Source organism: Zingiber officinale, chromosome 7A (assembly GCF_018446385.1).
Source record: "Zingiber officinale cultivar Zhangliang chromosome 7A, Zo_v1.1, whole genome shotgun sequence".
In the NCBI taxonomy this organism is placed as follows: Eukaryota; Viridiplantae; Streptophyta; class Magnoliopsida; order Zingiberales; family Zingiberaceae; genus Zingiber; species Zingiber officinale.
Genome location: NC_055998.1, coordinates 57,698,685 through 57,723,982, shown reverse-complemented (window position 1 = coordinate 57,723,982; position 25,298 = coordinate 57,698,685). Strand labels below are relative to the sequence as shown.

General features: G+C 36.1%; 1 protein-coding gene across 4 annotated transcripts; it reads right to left on the bottom strand.

Annotated features, from left to right (window-relative positions):
* LOC122001422 lies at positions 1 to 19,963 on the bottom strand. Of its 4 annotated transcripts, XR_006117359.1 has the most exons (10): positions 19,653 to 19,916; positions 18,863 to 18,972; positions 18,490 to 18,639; positions 18,209 to 18,405; positions 17,896 to 18,006; positions 17,762 to 17,806; positions 17,444 to 17,573; positions 17,273 to 17,349; positions 16,725 to 16,845; positions 1 to 18 (listed from the first exon to the last, which is right to left on the bottom strand). XR_006117359.1 is itself a non-coding variant. In XM_042556148.1 (9 exons), the coding sequence occupies exons 1-9, from the start codon at positions 19,833 to 19,835 to the stop codon at positions 16,788 to 16,790; spliced, it is 981 nt and encodes a 326-aa protein (XP_042412082.1). In that variant the 5' UTR covers positions 19,836 to 19,963; the 3' UTR covers positions 16,627 to 16,787. The 4 variants fall into 4 exon arrangements, 3 of the variants coding, with proteins under 3 accessions (XP_042412082.1, XP_042412081.1, XP_042412083.1); XM_042556148.1 differs by lacking the exon at positions 1 to 18 and having other exon boundaries at positions 16,627 to 16,845; positions 19,733 to 19,963; XM_042556147.1 differs by lacking the exon at positions 1 to 18 and having other exon boundaries at positions 16,627 to 16,845.
* Positions 19,964 to 25,298: the final 5,335 nt, after the last annotated feature.

Genomic DNA, 25,298 nt, shown 5'->3' with positions numbered 1-25,298 from the left:
TCCATCCTTTACCTTTATCTGTGGTACAAGGAAAAGTATCTGTAAGCACTCAAGGCTTAGTGAGATCATTTCCTACTCACAAAAACCAATATATCATTTAAAATCATCATATCATACATCATGGAATAGATGACACTCATATCATATAATTAAAACATATCATATCATGGCATAAATCTTATCATGGTATAAGTAACATCATATCATAGCATAACTCATATCATAACATAAGTAATCATCATATCATGGTATAAGTAACATCATATCATAGCATAAATCATGTCATAACATAAGTAATCATCATATCATAGCATAAGTAACATCATATCATAGCATAAATCATGTCATAACATAAGAAATCATCATATTATGGCATAGGTCATATCATAACATGGGAAATCATCATATCATGGTATAGATCATATTATAACATAAGTGTACATCATAGCATAAGTGAAAACATCATGACATTTCTTTTCATAACATCAAGACATCATATCATAGCATAACTGTAAGAATCCTTTCACATCATTTCGTAAGCTTGGATTGCAAGATGTCCTTTAAAACATGGGTAATGTCATGTGCAATATGCCTTTCAAAATATGGTTTATGTCATGAGTGAGATGTCTTAAAACAATATCATATAGTACTTGAAAATAATCTCAACATGAAGGGGCCCGGCTTAATACCACATACATACATAATGCGCGCATCCTAAGTAGACCCAAGGTAGCTAGTCTTGAACCTACTAGGAAACTAGGCCCGTAGCTCGGCCTAGGGGCACGTAAGGAGCCCACCCTTTACTAGGCCCGTAATTCGACCTAGGGGCGCATAAGGAGCCCACCCTTTTGGTACAAGCCATTCAAAGTAAAATACATGTCATATCATATCTCTATCATTTCATAACACATTCATGTCATTCATAGCATATCTTATTCATGTTATTCATAGCATATCATGTTCATGTCATTCATAGCATATCATATTCATGTCATTCATAGCATATTCCATTCATGTCATTCATAGCATATCATGTTCATGTCATTCATGTCATTCATAAGGTATGCATAAATAGGCACATAGTCATGCATACTTGGGCACATAGCCATCATACTTGTCTTGGGCACATAGCCATCATATTTTGGGCACATAGTCATTTTAGATATTATTCTCATGCATGGTTCATAAGCATATTTAAACGAGCAATATAATACATCATGGAAAGAAAAAGAAAACATAATCATGCATGGATCACAAGTTAACTTCTTCTAATTCATATCATGGCAAGGAAAGGACATATTGGGTCACAATTTAGTCTAAATCCATAACCCACTAAGGGTGGCCGAAACATGCATAGGCTCATTTAGGTTACATGAAATCATACAAGCATATGAACCCACATTCATTCCTATAACATTTATCATAAGGAACATCATAAGCATATTTGATCTAGGTTCTATGCTTCCTAGGTTTTAAAATCCATCTTGGCCGAAATATACAAGGTCCAAAACTTGGTTACAAATAGCATGTAAACATGTGAATCCTAATCAATTTCCATGCATTTATCATAAGCATTCACATAAGCATATTAGGTTAAAGTTCAAGCTTCCTAAGTTCACCAAGTGTAAGTGGCCGAATGCTACAAAAGCATAAGTTCTAAGCATAAGAGTACCCTATAAATTTCATAGAATATTATAGAGAAAAACATAAACATGTTAGGGTTGAATTTAGGCTTGCCTAAGCCCTACATTTCATGTTGGCCGAAAGTTCATCATGGAAAAAAAAAACTAACCTTAAGCAACATGAAATCTCAAGTGCATTATGTTATCTTCATATCTTTTCATAGGGTAAAACATAAACAAGCTAGATTTGAGGTTGAGCCTCCTTAAGGTATTTAATCCCTTAATGGCCGAAACCTTAAGGTAAGATCCTACTAGTTCTAAGCAACATACAAGTATAAAACATCAAGAGAACATTCACAACATATTATGGAAAACTTCATACTTGATACTTCTTCTAGAATTTACAAGCATGTGAGTACCTTATGAATTTCATAGCATATCATGGGGAGGAACATAAACATGTTAGGGTTGAGTTTAGGCTTGCCTAAGCCTTACATTTTATGTTGGCCGAAAGTTTATCATGTGAAACCTAACCCTAAGCAACATGAAATCTTAAGTGCATTATGGTATTCTCATATCTTTTCATAAGGTAAAACATAAGCAAGCTAGATTTGAGGTTGAGCCTCCTTAAGGTATTAAATCCCTTCATGGCCGAAACCTTAAGGTAGGGTCCTACTAGTTCTAAGCAACATACAAGTATAAACATCAAGGAAAATATTCATATATCATCATAGAAGAGATCATAGGCATGTTAGTTTTTAAATTGAGCTTCCCTAGGTTTTAAGCTTCTTCATGGCCGAACCCTAAGGTAGGGTATTACCTAACTCCAAGCCTTGTACAAGCATGAAATATCAAGGCTATATTCATAGCATATCATGAGGAAAAACTTAAACATATTGGTTTTGATTTTAAGCTTCCATAAACTTTACAAGTATCATGACCGAAATTTCTAAAGGAAACTCTAGGTTGTAAATTCATCTAAACTCGAATAAAAACCATATAACAACTTGTACCACAGGTGAGGGGATATTCACATCCTCTTGCTTGGTCTTTTCCTAAAAGAAGGTACCCTTTGTGAAGAGAAAGAAGAGAGCTTCTCCTCCTAGTGCTCCTTTGTGCTTCTCTTGCTTGTGAGAGGTAGATCTTAAGGGTTCCTTCTTGTGGTTTGGTTTTCTTAGGTAGAAAACCTTAGTTGGATTTTCGGGAAAGAAGAGAGGATGCTCTAGGTCACGGCAATGGTGAGGGAAGGGAAGAAAAAATGAAATCCCTTCTTGGTTTTTCCTCTTATGCTAGGTGGAAGTAAGAAGCAAAAAGAGACTTTGCTTTCCCCTCTTCTTAACTCATCTTTTATTCTCTTAATGATGAAGAAATGTCTTCATTCATCCTCTTACTTCCTCTCCTCTCCTTCCCTTGGATCTTCACGAAAATGGGAAAGAGTGAGGAAGGAAAAAACAACTTGTCTTGCTTCTTAATCAAGAGAGGGAGGAAGAAAGCTACTTGATGTTTCTTGCTTCCTTCTCTTAATCATGGTTTTATCTATATCTACAATATCCATTCTCTATTCAACAATAACTCATGATGGTCTAGTGGTAATTCCAAAATCCTTAGCTTAAGAAGGTTCAAAGTTCAATCCTTGACCAATATTCTTTTTTTTTATATATATTTTTGGTTCCATCTTGTCTTCTTTTATTCTAAGAGAAAATCTTCACATACTTAGCTTAAGAAATTCGTGGGTGTTACATATATGTTAGTCACCACTAGGCTGACCATGTCACACTTTGCCCAAATAATACTTTCTTGTCCCGTGTATTAAAATTACGTAGACATGTGTCTAAGAGTATCATACTCTTAACATGTGTTACTTTAGTTAAAGACTTTCAGTAACAATTCTGACAAGTGACCATAGGGTATATTTCTCCTCTTGTAAGGAATTATGATTCCTCTGTGGACTATCCAAACACCTTCTAACATTTTAGCTTATGCCTAATCATTCCGGATCTACATCTATAAGGAGATGCTTGTTAAAGATGTCAAAGTATAAGTCTCTATGACTAAGAAAACTTAAATACCTCAAGTCAAGGAAACTTACACTCAAGCTATAGTAAGAGTTTCATTGGCATATCCATATATGTAAAAAATTATATGAACTTTTACAACAAGTCACTCTAATGAATTAGTTACCATAACTAGCATCCACGTTTAACTTGTTGGATCGTGATCATTCGATAGAGAGGGGGTGAATATCGATTTAAAATTTTCGATGATAGTAAGCATAGCGGAAAACGAATAAGCGAAAAGAACAATGCTGGCACAGTTTGATTTACTTGGTTCGGAGCCTGTGTCGACTCCTACTCCAAGGCCCGCACACAAGGGTACTTTCGATGGGCAATCACTAATTAATTCGAATAATGATTACAAAAGAATTAAGTACAGAGATGCTAAAATTAATTAGGAAAAATAAAAACTGACAATTAGTAAAGAAAGAGTGAACTAGAACTTTGTCGGAGAGCTTTTCGCAACGTCGCAGGAGCACCAGAGATCGAAATCAGAGTTGTTGTTGGAGCTCCGCCTTTGACCCTCCTTATATAGGAGGCTCGGGGCGCCAGGAACCTTCAGGGCGCCTCGACCATGACGTAGCCGACCCAACCAGGAGGCTCCACGTGGCGATAACGCGAGGAGGATAAACTTTTGCCTTCGGGCGCCCGAGTACCCCCCGGGCACCTGGGTACCTCCCGGGCGCTCGGACCCAAGTTTCCAGCAGACTCCTTCCTGCAAGAAAAACTTTAGTCCGAGGTAATTATACCCTGTAACACACATTGTTAGCATAGTTTTATAGATAAGAAAAACAGTAATTAGATTCTGTCTCTTCGAAATCGGAATCTAGTCAAGATCTTGACTTAGAGTTCCGAGATAGTTCTAAGTCGGATCGGCACCTAAGTTTCCTTCTCAGGAACGCGTCCTCATAGTCACTCCCCTCCAGTGACTTACCTCCACTTACCTGTCAGACGTCCGGTCAGCCCTTCGACCCATCTGGACTTCGTGCCAGCTATCCGGTCAGCCCGTCGACCTAACTAGACTTCGTGCCAAACGTCCGGTCAGCCCGTCGACCCGTTTGGACTTCATGCCAGCTATTCGGTTGACCCGTCGACCTAGCTGGGCTTCATGTCAGACATCCGGTCAGCCCGTCGACCTGTTTGGACTTCTCCTGCACACTCGGTCAGAGTGTTAAATCACCAGTTAAACTAATTTAACTTATTTTTTCATTCATCAAAACTTGGGTTCTACCGTTAGTGCTAACCGCACCAACAATCTCTCCCTTTTTGATGGAATGACAACTTGATTAAGTTAGTGTAAAATGCAAGTAAAACAAGCATTAACAGGTTTTTAAGTTAGTTTTTTTTTTAATTTTGTTTTAGCTAACTTAACCACCTAACTCTTCTCCTTTGGCATTCATCAAAAAATAAACATTGATCTAAAATACAAAATATTTGCAAAAAGAATGTAAGTATAAATCAAATCGACTCAGGGGAGTTAAATTAAATAATTTACTCGAAAAAGTATCTCTTAACCTTTTCAAAAGGAACAACTAGCTTTGAAGGAATAATTTTTTAACAAGCTTTAGCTAGATTTGAAAAAATGGTTAAGTTAGAAAGATAATATATTTATCAAAGAAAGAGTTCACCAAATTTTCAAAACCTTTAAACCATAAGTTTTATAAAGGTAATTTTACAAGAATAAAATTTTCAAAAAATAATTTTGCAGGTTGAAAAGATTCAAATTTTAAGGAAAACTATTTTGAAGAAAAACTAAGTTTGTAAAAAGTTTGTTTCATAATGTTTTTAAGAAAGCTTTTAATTTTTAAAAACAATTAATTTCTCCCCCTGAACCTGATATACAAAATCTGTCTAACCAGTTAACTACTTACTAACTATTCAAAGGATAGCAACTTTCACTTGGTTAGTCAAGTTAAGTCTAAACATCAGTTAGTATTTGACTACACTAAATGACTTAATTTGATTAATATTTATTTGGTATTTAATGTCCAGACTTATATCGATGTACTGACATAAGCATCTTAAGTCCAGGCAATCTGCCTATGCATATCACCCCTTTCTATTTTTGGCAATCACAAACAAGGAAATCCTAGAGTGCTGGTGAGATGCTCAAGTACTAGCCCTAAGGGAACATAATTTCTAGAGAACTTTTTTAGTCTAAGATTAAAACTGTTTTAAAATTCTAAAAATATGAAATTTTGAAAACATCAAAATATTTTACCTTAATTTTTGAAATCAACTATTTTTTAAACCAGTTTTAAGATTTCTAGTTTATTAGCCACATCAAGTCTATCATTTTCAAAGTTAATATATACCTAAGTAGGTGTAGTTCAGGATATCATAAATCAATATCAAAATCAGGGTACAATGATCATGATAAAGAGTACATAGTGGTCGGAATGTCTATCAAGATGAGGAGGGGTGTGGTCCGGAAGGTCCAGCTCCGAAGGAACGGAACATCTCGATCAGCTCAGCGTGACGTGTCCGGGCATCCTCTCGGGAACTGGATAGATCATGTCGAAGGTCTGAGATATCCTGTCTCACGTCTCATCTCAGGTCCGAGATATCTTGTCTCGTCTCAGGTCTGAGACCTCCTGCTGAAGACTCGTCATGGATAACTCGAGTCCAGCAACTCGATCGCCTAAAGTGCGATGTGCAGGACAAGGTGCTCGGCCTGGAGGTGGAGCTGGTGCTGGAGCTGGAGCGTCGTCGCCGAACAATGCAACAATAAACTCATCATGCTCTGCTGCCTCCTAGGCATCTGGGTCTGGCTGGTGTTGTGCCCCTCTCCGCCAAGACATAACACCATCATCCTCATCTACGTGGACACCCACTAATGAGAAGCTCCTAGATCCTATGACGTCGAACTCAGTCATGGCCCGAACATTACCTTGGGTGACGTTAATGTGGAGGTCAGTGAAATATGTCGTCAAAATATGACCATATGGCATATGAACTCGAGCGTTGGTGACATATCCAGCTGCATAGAAAATGGTCTGAAATATATGTAGACTAATATCTATGTCTAGTCTATGGCAAAGTGCGTACAAAAGAAAGGAATGGAAAGGGCACATCATCTCTATGTTGTGAGTGGATAGTGGTAGTATGCAGTAAACTAAGACCCTATACAGTGCATAGTCATGAACTCGAAGGTCAACTGACCTAAACATAATCACGGTGGGTACACGCTCTCCTTCGAAAAAATACGAATGAATCGTATCCAGAGTGACGTGTGAGTAGGGATCACCAAATGGTAGATCCCTAGGGGGTAACACTGAAAACGAAATGCAGATGGTCGTAACCCTAAGAAGTCCCGGATAGTGGTAGGGGATAGTGTAATATCCGTATCAGCTACCCTAGTAACATAAGTGAGATCATCTACCCTTACCAAGTTATTATAGAACTCAGCACATAAATCTATATTTACTGAGTTGGTACAGTAAACAAGGTTCCGCAAGTTATAGTGGCTAATAACCTCTATAACTAGAACGCAAGAACGTAAAAAGAACGCTCTATCTAGACATTTAGTCCTAATGGCCATATAAATGGTTGACTCAAACTTAATCCTAAGTTCGTCAGTGGGAAACCTAGGGTCTAAGCTAGCAATCGAGGGGTCAGCATCAGATCTAGAGCGCTTTCTACATTATAAATGAAACTATACTTAAGCAGATAATCAATGAAATATTTAAAGAAATTTCGAAGATGAAAGAAATTTACCGAGGCGCCGTGAATAAATTTTAGAATTGACGACCTCGGTTGATTTACAGCAACGGAATAACCGTAGATTAAAATTTTAGATTTGATCACTCTCGCAGCAAAGCTCAAAACGAGCCTTAACAAGAGTCAGGGGACAGCTCTGCCCCCCTATTTATAGGAGGCTCCGGGCGCCTGGATACCTCCCGGGCGCCCAGGGTTGCCTGGGGCGGGGCGCCCGGAGTCCCTTCTGGGTGCCCCAGAAGGGAATACCAGGGGTTGGCGCCCTTGGTTTCTAACTTCGGGTATTTTTTTTTTAAGTTAAAGTAAATTTTTAAAATCTTTAAAATTAATTTTTAATATAAAATAAGTTTTTTTTTAAATAAGTTTTTAAAATGAAATTTTAAGTTAAAATAAATTTTTAACATAAATTTTTAAGTTAAAATAATTTTTGTTTTAAACTAAATAAATAAATTTTTTTGGATAGATTTTTAAGTTAAAATAAATTTTTAACATAAATTTTTAACATAAATTTTTAAGATAAAATAAAATTTTTAAAATAAATTTTTAAGTTAAAATAAAATTTTAAAATAAATTTTCAACATAAATTTTTAAGATAAAATAAATTTTTAAGTTAAAATAAATTTTTAAAATAAAAATTTATTTTTAAAATAAATTTTTAAGTTAAAATAAGTTTTTAAAATAAATTAAAATAAATTTTTAACATAAATTTTTAAAATAAATTTTTAAGTTAAAATAAATTTTTAAGTTAAAATAAATTTTTAAGTTTAATTTTGATTTTAATTTTAATTTTAATTTTTTATTTTGATTTTAAATTCAATTTGATTTAATTTATTATTTTAATTTTAATTAAGTCATTAGTCATCTCACCCGATCTATGTTTTCAATCAGGAAATCCTATAATTTATGAGATGAATTAGGTTCAATTTTAGGGTTTGGTTTTAACTTTGTGTTAGATTCAAGTTTAGCTTTGGATTCAACAGATAGGCATTCTCTGAATAAACTTCGGGCTATGGTGAGTCACTTGGACATCATTAGAGTAGTCATACCTTCGAGATTTTCCAAATAGTCATATCCACTGGACTTAGTACAAAACCTTGGTCAAACTGGTTAGGATCCATTAAGGATAGCTTTGGTCAATTACACTTAGCCAAATGCACCAGGTCGAAGTCATATCTTCCTAGACATGCATGGACTGAGCTTCCCTGACGTACTATCATCCAAAATTTCACCAGTATCATTTTTCAAGTTAAACTTGAACCCCTTTCTACTTAATCCTAAGTACCCTGTCAGGTAAATTAGTTTGAGTTACCCTTCCGGCTATGTTAGTTTTGGAGGTGCCAGCTATTCTGGAGTCTCCCCCTGAATTATTGCCCTTTATTTTAGTTTTTAATTCTTGGTTTATGTCTATTTCTTTTATAGTTATATTTAACTTCATTATATTCTAAATTTTGGTGGGTTTTAAAATGTTTAGTTTTTGAATTTGTTGATTTAGATTTGTATTTAGGTTTTTGATTTGAATTATTTAATTTTATATAGTATATTTTTTTCTTTAGGTATGTAGTATTGGTTAAGTCCTACTTACGTGGTTAAGCATGCTTTCGGAACACAAGCTTTATTTGTTAGTTTGTGTTGGGTTATTAATGATTTAAATGTTTTATTTAAGCTTGACTTGTAGCCAAGTCCGGTTTTATTGTAAATTGTTTTTTGGTTAGTTAAGATTAGATCTAAGTTCTTAGATCTTGTTGTGAATTTTTTTAACATATCTTTTAATTTGTTAATTTCTAATTTTAGTGTCAAATTTTTCTCCTCAAGTGTTAGATCTTGAGTTAGATTATTATTTGTTATTTGTTCCTTGAGGTTTTGATTTTCCTCAAGGAGTAATTTGTTTTCTTTTTCAGATTTAACTAATTTGTTATTTAAACAAGAAATAATTTTAAAAAACTTTCTATTTAAATTTAGGTATACCACTTTGGGACCTTCGGAAATGAGTACGGACTCGTGGCTTAATTCGGGTTCGGACTCATCTTCCGATTCGTCCTCCGACTCTGCTTCACGGGCCATCAGCGCGAGGTAACTCTGGTTCTTCTGATCTTCGTCCTTTGATTCTTCCGAAGATGAGTCGTCCCACGTTGCTTTGAGGGCCTTCTTTTTGGTCAGCTTCGTTTTATCGTTCTTCAGTCTTGGACACTCGTTCTTGTAATGCCCCTTTTTGTTACATCTGAAGCACGTTATGTTCCTCGATTCGGTTGGAGTGTTGATCTTCTACAGGTCCTTCTTGCTGAAGCTCTTCTTCCTCCTGGTGAACATTTTCCTTACCAGGTTCACCAGGTACTCTTCATCTTCATAATCCTGGTCAGAATCTTCTTCAGGTTCAGGCTTGTTCTTCTTTTCTTTGGAGGAACCTGCAAGCAAAATAATACCTTTCTCGGCCCCGGTGTTAGTTTGCTCATGCAGTTCTAATTCACAAAAAAGTTCATCTAATTTTAGTTCAGATAATTTTTAGAAATTTTGTATGCATCCACGATGGATGCCCACAAACTATTGCGTGGAAATACGTTTAACGCGTACCTTATCAGTGTTGGTACTTTCGGGTCGCAAAAATCACTTTTTGCGTTACGGAAACCCCGAAGTTCCATGCCACCGGATCCGTGCGAAGATTAAAATTTACATGTACAAGTTTTCTAATCCTAAATCTACACTACATCTACATGGTAGAGAAGTTATACCTTTAATGCGAAGCCCTTCGCTTATCCTGCTCGTCCAAGGTTCGTCGGATCTCAAGGGTGTCAAGTGAACACCCCTCTATGTGTATCCACACGAACAAAAGGTGGAGAAGAAACCTTAGAGTGTGCTAGCACTCTTGAAGGTTTCGGCCAAGATGGAGGAGAGGGAGAGAAGAAGATGAGAGGAGGAAGAAGAAGGAGTGAAATGAATCACAAAATTGTAAACCACACAATCATGTGGTCGGCCACTTCATGAGGAGTTTTAAACTCCATGGAATACCAAGAGTCACAACTCTTGATCTCCCTCATGAGGTGGCACACACATGTACTATCCTTAATGATGTGGAACATCATCATTGGCTCACTCTATGTCAACTCACAAATGAAGTGGCATTGGTCAAGTCAAACTTGACCTTTCATCTTCCCTTCTCAAGTCAAGTCAAACTTGACCTCTTCTCTCCCATGGTTGATCAAATCCAACCATTTGATTCAAACCAATTTAATTTAATGAATCTATATCCATTGAATTAAATTGACTCAATGAATCCAAATCTAATTAGACTCATTTAACACATGAACCAAATTGAGTCCAACTAAATTAGCTTAATTAGGATTACTCTTAATCCAATCTGGTTCATAACATGAACCTAATCCTCTTGGTTCATCATATAAACCTAATCTCTATCTAATTGCCCTTTGTGTGTGACCCTATAGGTTCTTGTAACGTTGGCAATACTCCTAAAACTCATTTAGAAGCATAAGTAATGAGCGGTATCTAGCAACACATCATTACTACCCAAGTTACAAGAATGTTGAGATCCAACATCATCTTATGACTACTAATTGTGACTCTTCACAATATATGACAATGTCCTTCTATCCTTGACATCTAGATTGATCAATTTGAGGTATAGACGGTGTCATCCTCTGATCAATCTAAATCTTGAACTCCAAGTAGACTCACTATAATCAAATGAGCTCAATATCTCATATTGACTCATTTGGGCATGGCCATGCACTTAGTGGTCTCACTCTATCAAGAATAACAATGTCACTCCCGTTATATAGGAGTGATAGATCCCATCTACATCACTCACATCCCTCCGCATAATTTGTTACATACCCAGTAATCGCCGTTTTAGTCCACCCAGTTACGGGTGACGTTTAACGAAGCCAAAGTATGCAACTCCTTATGTAGGGAACCATGGTGACTTCAGGTCCAAGGACTAATAGTCATACTAATAGCCACATGAGAAAGTATATGACACTCATATAACGATCCATGATACTTTCTCATGGCGGGTCATTCAGTATATATTCTCCAATGTATACTCATGTGTCAACTTGATATCTCTATACCCATGACTTGTGAGATCAAGTCATCGAGTTGACCTACATGCTAGTCTCATCACATTAATATTGTCCCTGAATGTTAATACTCGACTAGGAATGATTAAGAGTAGTGTTCTCTATATCATCTCACTATCGATTCAACTAATCGATTGATATAGATAAGAACCTTCTACTCAAGGACGCTATTATACTTACTTATTTGGCACCAATACAAGTAAGTATAATAACCAAAACAAATGTCTTTATATACATAGGAATATGATACAATGAGTGCATACAACAATTATCATATGATTGGCTCTAGGGCTCTAACTAACAATCAGATCTCTGTTTTCCATCTGGTGGCCTATCGCGTGAAGCCCGTTGAGGATATCTTTGATCCTCGCGTGAAGTTGACTTATCGTTTCTCCTTCCTTCATTTTTATGTTAAATATTTTATTTAATAATAAATCACGTTTTGTTACCTTAGCGTCGCTGGTTCTTTCGTGCAGCTCGATTAGCTTGTCCCAGAGTTCTTTCGCGTTCTGATGCGATCCTACTCGGTTCAGCTCTTCCCTTGTTAGTCCGCATTGTAGCGTGTTGATCGCCTTGTTCTCCATTGACGTTTTCTTCTTTATGTCTGATGTCTATTGTTCTGGATCAAGAAGATTTCTGGAGTTGTCAACTGGCGGTTTGTAGGCTTTTGTAACGCTGAGTCATTGGTCGAAGTCCGTCTTCAGGTAGACCTCCATCATTTTCTTCCAGTACGGAAAATCGTCCCCGTTTAATAGGGGAGGACGCACCGTACTGAAGCCTTCGATCTGAGACATCCTACACAAAAGAGAGTAGATAGACAAGCAAAGTCCCACTTGGTCTTGGATTAGTAGTACGGGAGGAAATTGAAATAATAGAGAAAAATTAAATTGGTGTTGCACCAATTTAGATTAACTACAATTAGAAAATATTTCCAAAAAGGTAATAATACCATTTTGGAATTATGCGAAAAACTGACAAGCCGAAAAAAATGAAAAAAAATGTCACCCCCTTGTCTGACTGGTGATTACACCAAATTAGAGCGGTACCTGCTCTGATAGTACTTGTTGGATCGTGATCGTTCGATAGAGGGGGGGTGAATATCGATTTAAAATTTTCGATAATAGTAAGCACAGCGGAAAACGAATAAGCGAAAAGAACAATGCTGACACAGTTCAATTTACTTGGTTCGGAGCCTGTGTCGACTCCTACTCCAAGGCCTACACACAAAGGTACTTTCAATGGGCAATTACTAATTAATTCGAATAATGATTACAAAAGAATTAAGTACAGAGATGTTAGAATTAATTAGGAAAAATAAAAACCGACAATTAGTAAAGAAAGAGCGAACTAGAACTTTGTTAGAGAGCTTTTCGCAACGTCACAGGAGCACCAGAGATAGAAATCAGAATTATTTTTGGAGCTCCGCCTTTGACCCTCCTTATATAGGAGGCTCGGGGCGCCTGAAACCTTCAATGCGCCTCGACCATGACGTAGTCGACCCAACCAGAAGGCTCCACGTGGCGACGACGCGAGGAGGATAAACTTTTGCTTCCGGACGCCCGGGTACCTCCCGGGCGCCCGGACCTCCGAGCCCCTGGGTACCTCCCGGGTGCCCGGACCCAAGTTTCCAGCAGACTCCTTCCTGCAAGAAAAACTTTAGTCCGAGGCAATTATACCCTGTAACACAGATTGTTAACACAGTTTTATAGATAAGAAAAACAGAAATTAGATTCCGTCTCCCCGAGATCGGAATCTAGTCAAGATCTCGACTTAGAGTTCCGAGATGGTTCTAAGTCGGATCGGCGCCTAAGTTCCCTTCCTGGGAACACATTCTCACAGCCACTCCCCTCCAGTGACTTACCTCCACTTACCTGCCAGACGTCCGGTCAGCCCTTCGACCGTTCTGGACTTCGTGTCAGCTATCCGGTCAGCCCGTCGACCTAGCTGGACTTCGTGCCAAACGTCCGGTCAGCCCGTTGACCCATTTGGACTTCGTGTCAGTTATCCGGTCGGCCCGTCGACCTAGCTGGGCTTCGTACCAGACATCCAGTCAGCCCGTCGACCTGTCTGGACTTCACCTGCACACTCGGTCAGAGTGTTAGATCACCAACAAAACTAACTTAACCTATTTTGTCATTCATCAAAACCTGAGTTCGACCGTTAGTGCTAACCGCACCAACATAACTCTCAACATCTCAATGTCTCCACTCAGTGAGGAAATGTTGCTTGGTTGGACTAAGAAGCATAACACATGTTAGTCTCACAGAATCAATAATGTTTGAACTCATCAATTCATTGACTAGAGATTATTTCAATACATTCATAATTACACATGTAGACATACTCACTAGTTGTGATCCAATCACAAATTCTCTCATACTATAAATCATATTGCAAAAATTTAATAAATGAGTTTAAAATCCAATTATACATAGAGAATGTGCACTTAAATAGTGAATCTCTATTTATCCAATAAATATTACATACTTAATGTTCTAAAAGGCCGATGTGACGGTCGCCTAGGTGCCACCTAGGCGTGAGGCAGACTAGTTCCGCCCCGCTTTTGTCAAAGGTGGGTTAAATGGCAAAATTAACGGTATTTTAGAGTTAAACATTCATTCACTTTGATTTCGAAACACTCACCTCCTTTCACCGCCGCCACCGTTGTTTAGGTTAGACTTTTACATATTTCAAATTACAATATCGTCAGCTATATTGATTTTGTCGAGACCGACATGACATACGCAAGGTGTCGACATGTCACAATGCCTCCGAAGGCGTCACCTAGGCCTGACAATGAGTCTGGACCCGTCGTGTAGGCCTGGACACGCCGCTCGAGCCCCACAACTAGCCCAGACACATCGCCCTAGTCCGGTGACGCCTTCGAGGCACGTGCGATGTCAACAAAGTAGAAACTTGATTTTTTTTTAACTTAAGATTTTATGTTAATAAAATTAATCAACTCCTAACTATAATTGAGATAAATTTATTAGATTTTAATAAAACATAATTAATTTATCTCATTAATTTAATATATATTTTTAAATGTTAAATTAGGTTAATATATTTTAAATGGAATATATATATATATATATATATATTGAAGGTTAAATTAAAGATAAAAAAAATGAAAAACAACCGGAGGTAGAATTGAAGCGAAAGTTTAACGATATTGTTTGGAATTATAGAGTGTTGTATTATAATGAAAAAAAAAAGATTGAATCACATACAAATTATGTAAGAGACTTATTAAGGGAAGAGTTTATCGGATGAAGCATCATATTATGGGTACTGTAGGACAAGTTGAAACATACACTAAAGCATCCGATGAAGACAAAAAGAAAATAGTAAGAGCTTATCTTAAAAATAGCAATAATAAAAAGCGAGAAAGGATGGAAGTAAATATAGATGTTGATTTAGAGGATGAAGATTGTCAAGTGGAGAAAGATTCTTCTAAAAAGAAGTTAAAGCACCTCAAGCCTATTGATAAGTGGACATCCGCAATCAATCCAGCAAAGGTAAGACAACAAAACATTAATGATGCATTGAAGTTAAAGTTTACAAATGATGTGCATGAGTACGTTGCAAGATAGATTTATGAGGCGGAGATTCCTTTTCATGCAATTGACAATCAAAGTTTTAGACAATTTGTAGAGGCGGTTGGTGAATTTAGTCTGGACTAAAAACCTCCAAACCAATACCTTCTAAGAGAGTCACTTTTGAAATAAGAAGCTGAGAGAATCAAATTATCTTTGAAAAAAAAACATGAAGAAGAGTGAATATGCTCAATTATGACATATGCATGGACGGATCGCAAGAAGAGAAGCATTATGAATTTATGTGTTAGTTGTTAACTAGACACTTCATTTCTTAGTTCTATTGAAGAATCCATGGATGCACACACTGGGTTTTATATTTTTGAGTTTGTGGAAAAAGACATTAATGAAATTAGCTCTTAACATGTTGTTCAAGTAGTACAATGCAACGAACAATATGGCAACGACAGAGTTGTTGAAGGTTACACAACCTCAAATTTTATGGATCTCTTATGTGACTCATACAATCAACCTTATGCTTGAAGCAATTGGAAATCTATTTAAGTTTAGAGGAATAGTTGAGAAAGCAAAGGTCCTAACAATATTCATTTATGCACATCATAGAACTTTGACTATTATGAGGAAATATACCAAGAAGAGGGATATTGTGAGGCCTGGGGTGACAAGATTTGCTACTTCATTTTTGACCTTGAAAAGTCTTAAAGACAAGAAAGATCAGTTAAGACTTATGTTTACATCTAAAGAGTGGAGCAACACAAAATTAAGGAGTAGTGTGAAAAGGAAAGCAGCGAAGACGATAATAACAAGTATTTCTTTTTGGAATAGTGTTTCTTTGGCTTTGAATGTTTTCACTTCTTTGCTAAAAGTTGTACGCTTTGTTGACGGTGACAAAAAGCCCTCAATGGTCTTTTTATTTGGTTCACTTAAAGCCAAGGAAGAGATTAGAAAGACTTTCAAAAAAGAAGAAAATGTCACCCCTATTTTGAAAGTTATTGATAAGAAAGTTTAAGGGCATACTTGATAGTCCTTTGCACTATGTCACTTGTTAAATTCGATTTTTTACTTTAAAGACCCTAATATACAAAATGATATCAATGTTATGAATAAGTTCTTGAATTATGTTGAGAGACTTTTTCCCATTGGCGAGGACATACAATTCACTATTCTTAATGATAAATTGTTGAAGTATAAGAGTAAATTCAAAAACTTTGAAAGAAAATGACGGTCACAACCTATGAGAAGGTGGATGTGTATCATGACTTTGATCTAAGAACATCTCTTCAGTCTTTCCTTTATTTCTATTCACTAACATACATATCTCTTTTACAGATTTTTAGATTTTTTTTTTTTTTTTTGTCTTTTTACTTGTTTAAGTTATGATGGTCCAATTATGGTAGCGACACTCCAAACTTATAAAAAATAACAATGAAATTTCTCTCTTTGACAAGTAATTCATCAAGGTATAAAAAAAATTGAAATCAATTTAAAGGGGTAAATAGTAATTCATAAATTATGTTATATATTCTTTATTTTTATTAGTCGCTAATAATTTTCTAATTGTTTAGATACATACTAAGAAGAGGAATAGACTCAAAACATCAAAATTGAATCATCTTGTATATGTCAAATTCAATGCTAATCTTATGAAGAAGAAAAGTAAAAGAGAAATGAGTGAAAATTTACTTCTATCCTCTCAAGCTAGTAAAGCACAAGATTGACTTATTGATGGCAGCGATGAAGATGAGATCAAGCCAAATTCGAGACTTGGAGAATGGTAGTAGAGACCTCAGGAATAGATGAAATGCTGCAACCAAGAAAAACATAAGGAACATTTCTATTAGAGAACTTGTTGAAGATTTAAATACATCAAAGGAGGAAAATGAAAAAAACATTAATTTTAAATCTGATAATGAGAGATTTATGGATAGTTGATGGTGTATATATAAATAATATAAAAGATTAGTTATATTGAGTCTAATACTTGTTGATTTGTTGTTCTATTGAGTTGAAACTTTAAATTTTCAACTTAAACTTTTAATATAAGTAACAATATTACTTTTTAGTATTAATATTGTGATAAATTTTATTACTTATCTGTTGCATTTATATATTTATTTATACCTTATATAAATTATATTGTATTGGATGAAACTTAGGCGATAGATGGTCACTATTGCCCCTGTCACCATCTACTGTCATTTACAATATTATATATATCATAAGACAATTACCTTACGATATCTCTTAAATATAAATATAAGAGTGAAGTGATTATGGCCATCTGCAACTCCCTTTCCCGTCTAACCGACTGCCTTGCAAGCAATGCAAAAAAAACAGATTCTTCCTTCTTCAGCATGGTGTTTGTGATCAATTTATAAAACTACCAATTGATTACTGGTGACCTCCATCTCCAACTGCATGGATGCCCAAATCTGCTTGTATCTTTTGAGTTTCTCTGATATCCGACTGAGAAATGCAGCAATCCATGGTTCTTTATCTAGTCTCTGGCTCATATCACAGGGCACTGTGAAACTGATACAACAACATGCCACCATGGTCATCAAATCATGGAAACATATGTAAAACAATTGAATAGGTAATAAAGCTCCAGGTGATACTATGTCTCTAAGTGGTTCGAAGAACAAAAATAGCATGTTCAAGCATCTTTATGTAAATATAGACCAAACTTTACTACAAGTTCTAAAAGAGAAAGGTATGACCTCATCAGTTCAGTTTCATAGAGTTGAGAACCCGATGCTTGTTGCCTGTAAACAAGACATTGTTGAGATAAGCAAACTAGCACTTAGCCAGCCTCACCAGAAGTAATCAGAAGTTCCATGCGTAAAACTTCAACCTGCTAACCATAATTTTGAATATACGAAGAGACTTGGTGGAAAGATGCAGAGTAGCTTTTTCAGCATATTCCTTGCTGAATAAGTATGTGATAGGATAACCAAGAAGCCACCTGCAGCAGTTAATGCGGCAAACAAATTAATGAATCAAGGTAACATGAGGAAAGGACATGAGACGGATATCTCTTTTCACATAAATAGTTTATTTGTGGTCCATGACCAGCTTGGATTTACCAGTATGCTACAGATAAACAAGTGATGATAAAGAGAATGATTTCCAAAATAAATTACATAATTAGCTACAATAGATCTAACCCATTTAGAGAGGGTAGAGTGATTCTTGCATCATGTAAAAAGCTGCTAAGATCAATAGGATCAGCAATTTGTATAGCAGAATGCTTCTCCTTGATACATGATTCTTTGTCGACTCCAACACGAAAAACTGTTGAAAATAGCTTCTGAATAGAGAAGAGCTGTGACGCAATATCATTTGATTCTGTAGGTGACAGAATCTGAAGCAGACAAAAATGGCAATTATAGGAAAAGTGACAAAAGTAAAAGAAATAATCAAAAGAAGAAGAGAGAACAAATAACACCTTCAGTGGGCATTGCTCGAGATCTACAAGAATTAGCTTCTGCCCTGAACTGAGACTTAGAAATACATGCTCAGCAAGTTCTTCAACATTAACAATGTAAACCATGTCGTCTAAGATCATTACCCTCAAATGATGTAATGTACTTGATTCCTGCATTATAATTAATTGGGAAAATCAAAAGGGTGGGTAGATTAAAAAAAACAATGAATTGTGAGACTAAATTATCTAAAGAAACATTTGTAAATTCAAATAAAGTGTCATCTTACAACCAACTCAATACATAGAGTAAGGTAATTGTCATTGCCTGACCTACAAATCATATTTTAGAATATAAAAGTTATGCATTATCACTCATTTAAGCATATGAAGCTACCTTCTTGGCAAGGAGTAAGAGTGAGGATAAATTCTCTTGAAGCTTAGGCATAATTCCACCATAGTCCACTAACACAGCAGGTCTCAGTCTAGTGCATAGTGCTAGAATATCTGCAAATAGAATATTGAATAGAAAATCTACATAAGGATAAATAGCAACTTGCATAAAGTTCAATAATCAAGAAAAGATCCAAGCAGAATAGGGTATTCCCATAATGATCTAGAAAAATTGCTACTATGTTCTAGAATTGCTTTTCTTTTTTTGAAAGAAAAACTATGTTCTAGTATTGTTTACATCTCATATTCACATTGATGTAATCCACCGTGTTAACTCAGTGCCATAATCTTGGCTCAGTACCATGTGTTGCTGCAACAAAGGTCCATCTATTCCCTTCCATTTCCCTACTTGATAAATCATCACCAACATCAAGTTGTGTATGCCCCAGCAAGATTAATTATATAAATCATGTGCCCCATTTAACTCTTCATGGAGCTATATCCAAGACCATATCATCACCAGCATGATTTTTACAACCTAGACTTATGAACAATAAGGTTAAAATTCATTTTCACAGATTTAGATGATTTTTATGCTGGCTATGTACTCAATAAATGATTTTCAAAATCCAACTTGACAAAAACGAACTTTGATCTGAAATAATTGAAGCAATTGAATTTTCTTTACAGATATAATAACCCTTAAAAAAGCTAAAACAGGCATTTCTACTCCAGTTCTCTCCTAGCAGGACCAACCCTAAAATTGCTTGCAAGATTAGAACTTTAACTCTCACCCATAAACCAGCTCCGGTTAGAGCCCCTGATTCCATCAGAACAGTAAGAACGAAACAGGAATATGGAGGAGAAAAGTAACCCGTCTCGAGGCGACGCCTTGTCGAGGACCTCAGTCGCCATCTGATTTGAGAGAGACACGCGCCCAGCACTTTCACCATCTCCTCGCAGTCATTCAACTCCATGGAACACCTCGAGCAGGGGCGGGATCGTACCTGCACGGGAAAAAGAGGCCGGATTCCAGAGACAGACAAGGCTACCGAAGCAAACTACAGGCACGAAGACAAGTGAGGTCCATCGCCAATCAGTTCAAACCCAACCTAATTACCATAATTTATTATCAAATTTTCGGAACCCAATTAATTTATAAATCAAAATGATTTGATTTAAATTTTAATACAGATCGAACGAAACTTAAATTATAATTTTTATTAAAAATAAGATATTAAATTAAATTACTATATATATATATATATATATATAAAGCTAAACTTTATTATATTTAGGAAATATAAATTTATTTTTTTAATTTTGTCTGAATTTACAAATATTCAAATTAAATTAATAATTAGATGCGACTAAAAATTTAATTAAACTGAATAAACAGATTAAAAAATTAAATCAAAAAATTTTACATCATTTGATCATGGTTAAAAAAATTAAATTTAGTTTTGATTAAATTCATTATCAGTAAAAATATTAAATGAATTTAATTTTTGATGATATTTTATCGGTTAGATTTATTTCATTTTTATAGAAAATTTTGATTTGATTTGAAAAAAGAAGGTAATTTATTCAATTTTCTATTTATTTAGTTCATTTTAACTGGATACTTCAACCTGCTATAATGATATATTTTATACGTTTAATAAAAAATATTAAAGTAATAATATAGGATAAAATTATTAATAATTAGTAAAAATAATAATAATAATATATAAATGTGTTTTATATAATATACATATTAAAAAAATTTATCTAGAAAATAAAAAAAAAATTAATGATGCATTAAAAAAAAAAGGTGTTTTAAATTTTAGAAATCATAAAACAAGTACCTTTTTGAAAGAAAATTTTAAATGAGTATCCTCCTATGATTTTATCTTAAAGAAACCCTTTGACTCAATGCTTGTAGAAATTATCAAATAGCTTTTATAACATGTAGTATTTATTGAGTTGCTTTTAGAATATGCTTAGAGTAATTTAAGATTTAAAATCTATAGTGTGTAGAAGTTAGTTACTTAGTAACTACTATAATGTATAGAAGTTGTTCAGTGGTTAGTATAATACGTAAAAGTTATTTAGTAGTGTTGGATCGAGACGCGCTAGAGGAGGGAGGGGAGGTGAATAGTGCTCGCAGCTATTTCGTTCGATTCGTAAAACTATCGAAGTTAAAATACGCAGCGGAATAAAGAAACACAAACATAGAGACAGAGGGGAATTTACTTCATTCGGAGTCTTGATCGACTCCTACTCGAAAGCCCGCGATCCTTTATCGCTTTCCGTGGGCAACAACTAATAGCTCAAATAGAATTACAAGTGAAGTACAATAATCAATGAGAAATAATTAAATTATACCGACGACAATATGAATAACTAAAGATTCGGAGCTCCGGGTCGTCAGAGGGTCGTCGCAGCACTTCGGGATCGTGTCGTTAGCAGCTAGTCGCAGAAGGATTGCTTGGAGTGAGTTTTTTCAAGCTACTGTTCAAAATGCCCTTTTATAGTGTGTTGGAGGCGCCTCCAAGGCTGTCCGAGGTGCCTCCAGGCACCGAGTCTGCCGCAGTGATAAGTGCAGAACAAGTCGCACTTTATCCTGCTTGAGGCGCCTTCAGGCTGCTCCAAGGCGCCTCCAACGTCTGGTCCAAGGCGCCTCCAGCCACGTCTGAGGCGCCTCCAAGTCTTCTGCGCAGACATGTGCTGGCTTGCACCCGAGGCGCCTATAAGCCCCATGGAGGCGCCTCGGACACTATTCATCATAGGCTAAACTCTGAATTTTGGCCCTGCAAAACATGTTAGTCCACAACTACAAAACACGTCCTGCAAAACCAAGTTAGCACTGAGATAATATTAGATATGATAATAGAATATTATGACAGTCTCTGGACTGTCCGGGTCTGACTTCGGATTTCCGACCGAAAACCCTAGGTCGACCCGACGCCTACTGTTCCCTCTACGGGGAACGCATCCTCACCTACTCCACTCAGGAGATTTACCTGATGCCAGCGCGATCCTCCAGATCGACTGGACTTTTGCTCGGTGCTCGATGCTTCCGGACTTTCTGCTGGACTTCCGCTTCCCGGCTGGTCCAGTCTTTCACCTGGTTCGCGACACCAGGACTTTCCACCTAGGGTTACCCCCCTAGGACTTTTGCCTGAAGCACTCGACCCACCAAGACTTTCCGCATAGGGTTACCACCCCCTAGGGTTTTCACCTTCCTAACCACATTTAGGACTTTCCTGAAACACTTAGTCAAGCACGTTAGATCACAACACACCTTAACTTTGAATCATTTGCCATTATCAAAACTCATGTTCGATCGTCGGATGCTTCCCACACCAACAATCTCCCCCTTTTTGATTATGGCAACCAAAATTCAAAGTTAAGTAATAACAAATGCATAAGTATATTAAAAGATTTTAAGTGAGCAAGCTTAAGTATATAAATTCAAAAAAGCATAACTTAAGCTAACACTTAAACTTTGTGAAGCTCCCCCTTAATACAGGGCTTCCTTTTACTTTTGAATTAGATAGATTTTTACATTTGAATTATTTGAATTTCCTACTCTCCCCCTTTGCCATTTATTAAAAAATAAGTCAATTTTCAATTTTTCTTTTTGACCTAAACTTTTGAAAGTAATGAGTTAAAATTTTACAAAACTATAATTTTCAATACTTTTGGCGAAGTAATGAATCATAGGAAAAATATCTTAGCAAGAATTTTATAAAGTTACTTAGCTAAGTCTTTTGCAAACATTGAATTTTGAAAATATAGCTTAAGTTAAAAAGGGACTTAGCTTAATTTGAATAAAACAATACTTATATTTGAAAAAATAGGAGTAAGAATTTGTTAATTTTTGGACGAAGAGGGAGTAGCTAAAAATTTAATTTTAAGTTTATTTATTCAGTTGATCCTTAAGTCCAAGCATGAGTCAAGTTAAATAGTTGTTAACTTATTAATTTGTTTTGATAAGGTATCAGAGCCCTAAATTACAAGCATGCTTAACTTAATATTTCCTTCACCAACTGTCTAACCTTTAGCTACTTGTTGTTTGCCTAAAGGGCAGCAGCTTTCACTTGGTTAGTCGAGTTAAGTCATTTAGTCCAGTCATATTTGACTAGAGCTGGAAGACTTGACTTGATTGCTGTTAATAAAGTATTTAGCGCCCAGACCCATATTGATGCACAGAAATAAGCATACTTGAGTCCATGTTGTACCCTATGCATCTCACACCATTCTATGTTTTTCAAACACAAGCAAGGTATACCTAGGTGTTTGTGAGATGCTCTGGCTTAAATCTAGGGGAACAGGATTTCTAGGGTAGAGCCTAAACTAAGTCCAATTTTTGAAAATTCTAAGAAAAGGGGATTTTAAAATCATTATTTTTCCTAGATTTTTAAAAGAATAAGAGAATGAGTTTTGAAATAAGATAATGAATTTTGAAAAATAACATCTATTCTACCCAGCACATTCCTATTTGTCTTCTAAGTGCACTAAACTCAAGTTCAGGTAAGGGTTTTGTGAAAATGTCAGCTAGCTTTGATTTGGACTCAACATAGTTGAGTGCAAGTTCTCCTTTAGCGACGTGATCTCTTACAAATTGGTGCTTAACCTCTATGTGTTTAGTCCTAAAGTGGTAAATTAGATTTTTAGTTAGATTAATTGAGCAATATTATCAATTAAGATTTTTGTATTTTTGTATTCTAGTTGATAGTCTTTTAAGGTATGCATCATCCACAAAAGTTGATAGGCACACTCTCCTAGGGCTATGTATTCAGCTTCAGTGGTTGACAGAGCAACACAATGTTGCTTTCTGCTTGACCAACTAACTAGGCACTGACCTAGGATTTGGAAACTACCACTTGTACTTTTTCTGACTAATTTGCACCCATCATAGTCTGAGTCAGAATAGCCAAACAGGTCAAAGGTGCTAGTTCTAGGGTACCAGATTCCTATATTGAGAGTGTCTTTTATATATCTAAGTATTCTTTTAACATATGTTAAATGTGATTCTTTTGCACAAGACTGGTATCTTGCGCACATACTGTAACGACCCGCCTCCTACTAACTATGTTGTAAGGCCGAATCATCACATTATGCTGTGCTAAACTATAAGGTGCGGAAATCTGTGCTGAATAAAATCTTACTCTGCTAATGACTATTACAGCCTGTAAGATTAGGTTCAAAGACCTTTCCCTTGACATACATACACTAGGGAAGGAACCCATACTTTATATTTGCTTAAAAGACTGAATTGAGGCCCTTCCCGCTGAAATCAGACACTCCAATCGATCGGCTGATCGATTGGAGTCATCTGATCGATCCACTGATCGATTCAGTGTGCTACTGTGCACGGAAGAATTTATGGATCGATCGGCTGATCGATCCAGCTATGGCTAATCGATCCAGTGATCGATTCAGTGTGCTACTGTGCACGGAAGAAATTATGGATCGATCGACTGATCGATCCAGCTATACCAGTCGATCCAGCGATCGATTCAGAAGCTCTCTGTTCGCGAGGCTAATTCCCCGGTCGATCCAGTGATCGATTCCATAGCTTACTCTTCGCGGAAATCAGCTCTCAATCGATCAACCGATCGATTGAGGTCCCTCCAATCGATCGGTCGATCGATTGGAGTTTCTGATTTCATTGCAGAACTCTGATTTCAGAGCTCGATCATACACAACTCAATATAATGAACCTAGAATGCCTAGAGAACATTGTAACTAGTCTTCACTAACATTATGCATGATTTACTACTCATCAATAAGCTAGCTAGGGTCTTAGGCATGGCTAAGCATGGTTTCACAATTCAAAATTCTTAAACATTCTAAAAGTGCATAGGCATTAAAAAGAACAAAAGGTTCTAATTCTTTAAATTTGCTAGTTCCCAAGGGTCTTCATTCCAAGTTCCTGCCCACACACATCTTTGTAGCATTGTCCTCCAGCCTCCGCTAATCCATCCTTCCTTTACCTTTATCTGCAGTATAAGGAAAAGAAGTATCTGTAAGCTCGAGAGCTTAGTAAGAAACCATCTACCTCACAAAACATTCATACGATGCAATTTATGCTTTTAAAACATGCTATTTGAAATATATGCTGAACATTGCTAAACATGGATTCTAAAACATGGCATAATCACATACGATACATGGCAATCATAGCTAAGCAAAAAACCATCATGTGGATTCATAAGAACTATACTGAAATAAAAGCTAAGCTATACTACTGTTAACTGATGCTAAGCTGCTCTGTATTCACATAAACTATGTTGTGAAGTGTTTGAAAGCTATTTATCATAAATAGATGAAAATACTTAATCATGCTGCTGTTGGGCCCGACAACTGTACTTGCTATGCTCATCCCTATCTAGACCCGGGGTTGCAAATCCCGACTTTAGTAGGGTTACTAGGTTATCTAAACCTAGGGA